Source organism: Suricata suricatta, chromosome 3 (assembly GCF_006229205.1).
Source record: "Suricata suricatta isolate VVHF042 chromosome 3, meerkat_22Aug2017_6uvM2_HiC, whole genome shotgun sequence".
Classification (NCBI taxonomy): Eukaryota; Metazoa; Chordata; class Mammalia; order Carnivora; family Herpestidae; genus Suricata; species Suricata suricatta.
Genome location: NC_043702.1, coordinates 142,724,760 through 142,734,120, shown reverse-complemented (window position 1 = coordinate 142,734,120; position 9,361 = coordinate 142,724,760). Strand labels below are relative to the sequence as shown.

The window sequence follows — 9,361 nt, the reverse complement described above, 5'->3', positions numbered from 1 at the left end:
CTTTGCCCTTGAACGTTTCCATTCTGGGAGTTAGAAGCAAGGAAAGATCGGCTCAAGGAAAAGAGGATGGAAAGGAAGAGGCTGTTTCTTCTTCCAAAGGGCTGCAATTCCCGGGTTCTTGAGGACTGAGTGTGGGCCTTCCCAAGACAGAAGCACAGGGATGTGGCACCAGATGGGGACACCTCATGACAGAGAAAAGTGACCCATGGAGAAGAGGCAGCACATGATAAAACACATCTAGCCTTTCTTTGATAGCGCTCCCCTTGGACCGCATGGTTATGTTAGACCCCAGTGAGATTTCTTTAAAATCAGTTGCCTAGGTCACCAGGCATGCTTCTTGAATGTGCAAACAGAAGCAGTCACTTCCAAAAAGGAGATGGTTGGGTGCAGACCCTATTCAAAATTAGCAGCACACAAAATACCCTCTCAAAAAAAAGACATAGCTTCTTTTTTTATAATCAGTACGAAAAGGTGTTTTTATTAAAGGAGAGAGACAACACCAATGGGCAGAAACAGCTGCCCCAGGACTGAAGGAGGGACTGGTTATACACAGGGTAGGGGAGCAATGGGGAAATTGAAGGCAAGGGGAAGGGGAAGTTTCCAAAGGGATTTTCATATGCTGAAGTAGCTACTTGATGGTTTATTCTCTTTTGTCCTTTTTCTTAAATCTCTCCTTTAGCATCAGAAGAAGAGTGGTATATTAGTTCCCTAGGTCTGCCATGCAAATGACCACAAACTGGGGGGCTTAACACAACAGAAATGTATAATCTTCACTACCATGGAGGCTAGAATTCTGAAAGCAGGGCTTTGGTGGGGCCGCACTCCCTTCGGTGACTCTAGAGGAGAATCCTTCTTTACCTCTCTCAGATACTGGTGGCTCCTGGCCTTGCTGGGCTAGTGGACTCATCATTCTAATCCCTGCCTCTGCTTGACATGGCCATCTCCCCTGTGTCTGTGTGTCTCAGATGTCCCTCTTGTTTCTCTTATAGATACCAGCAGTCATTGGATGTAGGGCACACCCTGGTAATCCAGGATTATCTCATCTTGAGATTGTTACCTTAATTATAGCTGAAAAGATCCTTGTTCCAAGCATGTTTCCATTGTGAGGTCCTGGATGCACGTATCTTTTGGAGGGACATCCTTTGACCCACAACAAGTAGTGACTGCTCTTTAGTACCAGAGAGGCTAGGCACTTATGGTGGGCCTCCTGAGAATGAGGCAAGGAGGAATAAATGGAGAGAGAGGGTGAAATATGTCATGATGTAGAGGAGTATATTCACACTAATAAATGAGGGTATGAATGGTTAACTCTACACACAGGCAGTCTGATAGGCCTGACACATGACATCATTAGCTCAAATTCTTTCATTGGGTGCCCTGGTGGCTCAGTCGGGGTTAGGCATCCGACTCTTGGTTTTGGCTCACGTCATGATCTCATGGATTGTGGATTTGAGTCCCACCTAGTGTGCAGGCAGTGCAGAGCCTCTTGGGATTCTGTCTGTCTCCCTGTCTCTCTGCCCCTCTCAGGCTCATGCTCTCTCCCGCTTTCAAAACAAATGAATAACCTTTACAAAGAAACAAACTTCTTGCTTTTGTGAAACAAGAGCAAGTAGACCAGGAAGGTGTATAGTCTTCCAAGTAGCAAAAATGTCCTGATGAATAGATGTGCTGGGCAGCACCATCCTGGGGTAACTTGAAGGGGAAGAAGACCTTTTGCCATTTTTCTAAGGCTCTGGCTCCATGAACCCATCTATCAGCTTCATTGGACAGAATGAGGAGGAAGGTGGAAATCTCTCTGCTCACTTCTGGACTCCTCTGGTTTTGCTCTCCAGGTTCCTGTAAAGCCCCAGAAGAGTTTCCATTTGCCACACTTACAACTCAGACTGATGCATCTGAGTTTCCAGTTGGGACATCTTTGACTTACAAGTGTTCCCCTGGGTATTTTGAGAAGACATTTTCCATCACCTGCTTAGAAAGCCTGGTCTGGACAAGTGCCCAAGATCCATGTAGACGTGAGTAAGCCCATCCTAGGAGCTAATTCATGTATGTCAAAGCATCTGTAAGATCTGATTTAACGTGTTCAAATTTCATAGACATCTAAGTTTGCCCATGGTATTTAAATGAAGGGTAAACTTGTCGGTCAGCTTTTTTTTATTGCTTGGAGGTTTTGCACCTTGACTTTAGATTTATTTCTCAGGAATGACTCTCACAAAAGGAATTAGAGGGAACATTTCCATTCACTGGAGGTCACTTTGCAGGGCTAAAACCATGAACTGAGTGAAACCGGGACACAAAAGAAAATCATGTAGGTCTCGTGAACTTTGATTCATTAACCAGGACGGAGGGGAAACTAAATTTTGAGGCATTTGACCTAGGCTCATGGGATGAGAAAACAATTCTGTATCCATATATGACTTCTGTTGGGAGATTCAGGCATCGTGTTTTCAAAAGCAGTGCTCCATGGCTGCTTGATTCTGAGGTTGGTCTCTTTCCTCAATGTGGTCAATTCTGTGGAATAGTCGGAAGTGTACAGGCTGTTCGGTGTGCTACTCTTTAGCCTGAATCTTAGAAACAAAGGTAAATTGAACTCTACACCTAGTCCCCAATTCTCCTTCTTTCCCGTAGGACAATCCTGTGGAACTCCTCCAGAACCCTTCAATGGCATGGTGCATATAAGCACAGATACAAAGTTTGGATCAACAGTTAATTATTCTTGTAATGAAGGGTGAGTTGAGAGCACTATCCCTGGAAAACGAGTTCCAGAACAACAGTGGTGTCTCTGATCTACTCTGAACCAGGCAAGCTAGACTATCACCTGCACTTCAAAAAGCTAGCAATAGGAACTTGTGGGCAGAGATGGTAGCTTGAACATAGCCATATGACCAAAGGAATGGAAAAAAGAAGTAGCAACAGCCAGATGCCTAGGTAGCTCACTCGAATAAGTGTCTAAGTCTTGTTTTTGGCTCAGCTTGTGATCTCACAGTCCATGGGTTCAAGCCTAGCTTTGGGCCTGTGTTAACAGTGCAGAGCCTACTTGGGATTCTCTCTCTCTCTCTCTCTCTCTCTCTCTCTCTTTCTCTGCCCCTCCTACACATCTCTCAAAATAAATAAATGAAAGTTTAGAAAAAATAATTTAAAAATAAAATACATTCAAAAATAAAAAATGAGCAGCCATCTGTATTCGTATTTTACCTGAAGGGCAGCACCTGGTAAGATGGTCAGTGCATAGAAAGGACCAGCCTATTACATGAGTAAAAGAAAAAATGCTAGTTGAACCACGCATGCAACATTCTTTAAAAATAAACCTTTTTAATGATTATTTATTTTTGAGAGACAAGAGTGATCAAGGGAGTACAGAGAGAGAGAGGAAGACACAATATCAAAGCAGATCCCAAGCTAAGCTGTCAGCCCAGAGCCCTTCACAGGGTTCCACTCATGCACCATGAGATCATGACCTGAGCCAAATCGGACGCCTATCTGACTGAGCCACCCAGGCGTCCTCGTCCATGCAACGTTCCTAACTCAGATCAGTGAGTCTATAGCCTAACTGACGGACCATGAAGTAGGGGTTGCAGGGTAAATCTTAATGTAACAGCAGCTCTGGGAAATGTGAGTATGAACACGCGCAGAGGAGGAATATTAATGTTCTTGTTCCAAATTTTTCGTTGACACAGAGAACCTTGGTAGAAACCATCGCCTCCACTTAGAGGAAGCAATAAAAGAATGTGTATTAATTTTCATTTCCCACAATAAATTCAGAAAAAAATAGAATTTTTTTGGGTTATAAAAGTGAACATATATTCATTAGACATACTTGGAAGCCATGAATAATCCAAAGATCAAAAAAATCACCACCCATAATTCTACCCTTCATCGTAATAATATTTTGTTAGAAGGCTAGAAGTCTTCTAGCCTTATCTTTTCATCTGAAAATATGCATGTGACCCAGAAGTCAGTTGAGCTCAGTTACCCTTAGAAGAGAGTGGTGGTTAAATTGGACACAAGCATCAATTTTATATCTGAAAAGTTTCAAATTTGCCCTGATCACCCCCTGCCCCCATCAAGGAGTTCTGATTTCTTAGTTCATCAGTCTTTCAAATGACAGGAGCCCCAGTCCACAACAGTGACATTCGAGACAGTGAAAGGACAGCCCACAGAATGGGACAGAATATTTGCAAATCATTTGTCTACTAAGGGCTTGCTATACAGAATGTATAAAGAAGTCCTGCACTGGACAATAAGACAACTAACAAGCCAATATAAAAATTTCTCCAAAGAGGATAGACAAATTTCCAGGACACACACGAACAAATATCAAACATTATTAGTCACTAGAGAAATGCAAATCAAACCCACTTCACACCGTATAGGATGGCTATAAGGAAAATAAAAGTTTGGTGAGGATGTTGACAGAATGGAACCCTTGTGATGGCTACTGGGAGGGAGAAATGGTGCACCTCTGTGGAAAACCATTCAGTGATTCAAAAGTTAACATACACTTACCATATGATCCAGCAATTCCAATCGTAGGTCCAAATCCAAAAAGATTAAACACAGACACTCAAACAGACATGGGTTCAAGAGCTGTTCTAATTTTTAAAGTACATCCTGATAAATTTTATTTTTTCTTCTAAATGACAATCTCATGGATGTTTTCAATTTTATTATGAAAGCAAGGATATAATACTTATATAAAGTATTGAGTTTCTCTAATATCTGTGAGGATAACTATTTTCTCATTCATGTATATTTGTAGATGTGTTATTTTTGAAGTTACAATTGGACAAGTTCTGTTTGTTTTAACCAACCACTGTAAAGAAACGGCTCTTAGATTCATTTGTCATTTATATTCTATTTATCTTATTTATTTCAGTAATTCTTCAGACCAGCTTCTTACATATGTTCAAGTTTATAGTCTTTAAAACGCCTAATGTAAAAGGTTGTATTCATTTATTTGAAAAATTTCTTGTCGAATAACAAAAGTACTAAATATTTCTCTAAGGATGGTTTTGGCATCAGTGTCCTAGACATTTTCAAACAGTAATATTTGCATCAGCATTGGGATTGAAGTAGCTGAATAATGTAAGGTTTATTACTACAGGCTGTTAAGGCCCATTAACATTATTCATACTCTAACCTCAGTATCTGTTGTGTGAATTGAATCACATTTGTTAAACTCTGTTTCCTCTTTTGTAAAATGTGAGCTATAAAAATATTTACTTCAAACCATCATTTTAAGGAGTAAGTTAATCAGTGAGCACTTTGATGAGTTTTGGGCACATGACTCAATGATCATGTGTAGTTCTGATCCTATAGGTGATCTGCAGTGCCTGTTTTACTTTTGTCTTTGGCCAAGCTCCAAAACCTTGCATTTGTATTCGTTCTGTGGCTATTAATTCCTACTGTTGTTGCATTATAATCAGAGTGTATAGCTGTTTTGATTTCTTCTATGTGCAGATTCTTGGGATACCATCTGCTGAGTATATGATACAACTTTTATAAATGGCTCCAGAGAGAAAGTTTATATTCTCACCAGGGTACAAAGTTTAATACACAATTGAGTTATGATTTATCATATTGTTATATGACTTAGGCTGCAGGATCCTACCTGTGAGCTACTTTTAATCATTAGCAGCCTATTGAATGTCTCCATAGATTCCCTCATTCTAAATACTTACAAGTCCATGAACAAATAGGAAGGATAGAAGGAGCACCACCTTCCAGCCCTAAGTTATCACATCCTTGACCTTCGTAATGGACTCTCTGATGCCTGGCTCAGTGTACTTCACAGTGTGTATATGTGCTTATAGGGAAAGGGATCTCATGGCTCTTTTTGAACAGTGGTTTTGTTTCATGGCCACCCAAATTTATGACGCCCATGGAAGCTAAAAAGGAAGGCTTGAGTAAAATAAGATTTCAGGGCGATGGGTCATCAAGTCAGGAAGAATTACAACATAACTGCGACCGTAGCACGTTAGTGTCTTATACTACTTTCAAGAATATTCACTGTGTTTTACAACCATACAGAGGCTGGAAACTGCTTCACCTTTTTGTCTCCAATTCTCCAACTTTGTCATAGTGAACACATTAAGAGCAACCTCTACAGGCAAAAGTGAAGCAACGTCTATGATGTTGTGGTCTTAAAAAACTTTTAAATGTATGGCAGGGGGCAGGCAGAAGGAAACATACTAGTGGTTCTCAAGTTGTTTCTTGGAAGAAATATTGAAGATTATATATTTGTTGGGTTTTACAATACAGTCAATAAAAAAACAAGTAACACTAAGTAAAATTCACTCACTTCCTAAATAGAAGGTGACTCAAAATGTCTACAGAAGTATTCGCTGTTGTTGCTATACCCACACAGTTCCCCATCATCTTTGTATCACTGTTTGTGGAAGAGCTGGTATATGTTAGATTAAGCTGCAAAAGACAGAACTTAAAAAAAATAATAGAAGCTTAAACAAGACAGTAGTTTCATTTTCTCTGAAATTAAGAACAAGCAGTTCTTCAATGAAGACTGTAAAATGTACAAGTCCAAGGCTGATAGCTGGCTCCATGATCTGCATAAACCTGAGACCCTTCCATTTGAGACTCCATGTCAGCACATGGCCCAACCTCCAGCCAGCAAAGAGAAGTAATGGAAGAAGAGAACACTCATTCCTTTAAAGACACTTTCCAGAAGTTTCACCAGACTTTTATCCCTTTATCTAGAACTTACCCATGTGGCTATATGCAATGGTAGGCTGGCTGAGAAATGAAGCCTTGAATGAAGGTGGTCAATGGCCAGGTTAAAAATACATGGTTTCATTACTAATGAAGAAGAGGAAAGTAGATTCTGGAGATATCGGTAGACTGATACAAGCAGTTACTGTCCTGATCACATGTCTTGGGTAATCAAGAAGCAAAGTTCTTAGCTGTTCCAGTAACTACTCACTTTTATATGTCATTGCATTAGATCCCCTACCTCTTATGTAATCAAGTTTAGCCCTACTTACATGGAATGCATGAATGGCTTAGCTGAATATCCTTTGTGACATGTCTTACAGTTACAGTATACCTAATAAGTAAAAAATAAGTGATGGCAAGATGTTCCAGATTTTGTGGTCTACTTTGAATGATTTGATGGAAAAAGAGCTAAGGACCCCTACCTTTACATTTAAGGCATGAAGATGGTTTTCTGGTTTTTCTGGTTTTCATTTTTGAATCATCTTAGTGAGGCCATCATTGTGTCCCTTGATGCTTGATCTATAAGCAGGGTGATAGAGGATGTAAATATTTCAGAAGACATCTTCCTTATTAATCAAGATGTTTATAATTTCCTTGATGGAAGTACACAAGAGTCAAAAAATTCCTGCAGTTCCCTAAAGACAAGAACAAAATGTCCCACGATGAAGGGAATTATTGTGTTCAGCGGTGAGGGACTAGCAATAAGCATGGATAAAAATAGCAAGAGCATAAACTTGTCCCCAGAAATAAAGGACTAATTTGCAAATCAAGATGAGGTTTCTTCCTTGACTTTTCCTATGTTTTAATCTGCCTGTAATTTGTAACATCATCCTGCAATTACTTCCTCATGGAAACTTAATAAAGAAGTAAGAGTAGAGTATAATTATTTTTATTCTTGCTTCTAGGTATCGACTCATTGGCTCCCCTTCTGCAACTTGTCACGTCTCACAAGATACTGTCACTTGGGATAAGGAAATGCCTATTTGTGAGAGTGAGTGGAAATATTGTTTCCCATAATTCCCTCTGCTCCATCCATATCTAACTCATGTAACAAAGAGGAAATTGAATCCATCATGCAGAGTCTTCTGATACTTGAAATCCAGAGTCCTATGCTACATAGTCCTCCAGATGTTTATTTTAGGAGGCTATTTGTCTGAGACTGTGAATCTGAACTCAGGTATAATGGCCCTCTTGTCCCACTTTGATAGTAAATGCTTCCCCTGTGGAAAGCTTTTTCCTCATGTCTAAATTTAAAAGATACTGAAGAAAATAAAATTTGTCTCTGCCACCTCTTAGTAGCACATGATAAGCCCAAGAAGTAGATAACTCCCTTCCTTATTAATTTTACTCTGAAAAAGGAAATTAGATCTCATAAATCTTAGCCATTTCACCAAGCCTCTGGTCATTCTGTGCTTTATCCTCTCTTTAAATTATTCCAGGGTGTATTTGTTCTTGATTAGTTGACCCTGCATTGTGTCAGTGGGCTATTGTAAAGTGAACCTCCAAAATGTTGAGGAATATGGAAGAATGACTGATTGAACCTGGTAAAATATTCAGGCTGTGAGGAATACAGGATCATAACACACAGAACTGATGGCAGTAAAAGTGGGCACAGACTTCTGGAAGGAAGTATATAATGAGCAATATATACAAAAGCCTTAATGTAAATACATTTGACCTAGTAAACCCATTTCCCAGAGATTACCCCAAGAAAATCATCATGTTACTTTCCCATGATTTTGGCTCACAGACACTCAATTCTAACAGACTTGGGTATCGATTCTTTGGGGGAGTATATCTATTCTTAAGTTCATATCAGATTCAAAGCATCAAATGAAGAACTGCTAGAAGCAGATACTAACAGCAGAAAGAAAGGACAGCTGGTCACTTGGAAGAAAGAAAAAAAAGGGGAAAAAGTCTCCTAGGAGCCCCTTAATCTGGCTCTGAAAAGTCCTATCATCAGTGTACCCTAAAGACACTATTGTGTATTTGTTATTGATAGAGATGATAATGGTCTTGAATCATTAGGAAACAGTTGCATCTGCTGAAGAGGGTCATCTGTGTTTAATAAAGATTCACAAAGGTTTCTTTGCAACTTCAGATATTTGAGAGCCAACCTTGTCTGTCTTGTGTCCCACTGTCACCCAGGACTGTCTTTTGCCACATAAAAAGTAGGCAAATGACTGTTGCTGGAAAAAATAAATTAGTTACCTTTCAAATTGATGAAAATCTTAGCTACACAGAGCGTCTTGGATTTTTGCAATAAACTGTAATTAAAGTCTCATTCAGTTAGTTCCTTCTCCAAAGAAGTCTTACATCCTTAAATCCATCCACTTCAGTTGTGTTCTCTTGGAAAAACTACAGTCCCAGGGCACCGCCGCTGCATGATCATTTTGATTAAAACTCTAATGGGACCTAAAGCTCTTGCTCTCTTTCTAGAAATCTTTTGTCCAAATCCTCCATCTATCCTTAATGGGAACCACAATGGACCTTCTCAGGGAGGCGTTCCCTATGGAAAGGAAGTTACTTACATGTGTGACCCCCGCTCAGCCAGAGGGATGACCTTCAACCTCGTCGGGAAGAGCACCATCCACTGCACAAATGACAGTGCAGGGAATGGGATGTGGAGCGGCCC

General features: G+C 40.0%; 1 protein-coding gene and 1 long non-coding RNA gene across 14 annotated transcripts in view; one reads left to right on the top strand and one right to left on the bottom strand.

Annotated features, from left to right (window-relative positions):
* The window catches only part of LOC115288247, an 85,016-nt gene that overhangs the window by 54,434 nt on the left and 21,221 nt on the right, over positions 1 to 9,361 (bottom strand). The gene's annotated exons all lie outside the window — the stretch shown is intronic.
* Positions 1 to 9,361, top strand: part of LOC115288244 (complement component receptor 1-like protein) — a 61,256-nt gene that overhangs the window by 35,952 nt on the left and 15,943 nt on the right. Inside the window, exons 9-11 of one of the 5 annotated variants that reach the window (XM_029935371.1) lie at positions 2,626 to 2,725; positions 7,632 to 7,717; positions 9,166 to 9,228. The exons of the other annotated variants lie outside the window; for them this stretch is intronic. Of the exons in view, the coding sequence (XP_029791231.1) occupies positions 2,626 to 2,725; positions 7,632 to 7,717; positions 9,166 to 9,228 (249 nt within the window). The remainder of the gene's footprint in view (positions 1 to 2,625; positions 2,726 to 7,631; positions 7,718 to 9,165; positions 9,229 to 9,361) is intronic. 5 annotated transcript variants of the gene reach the window in all.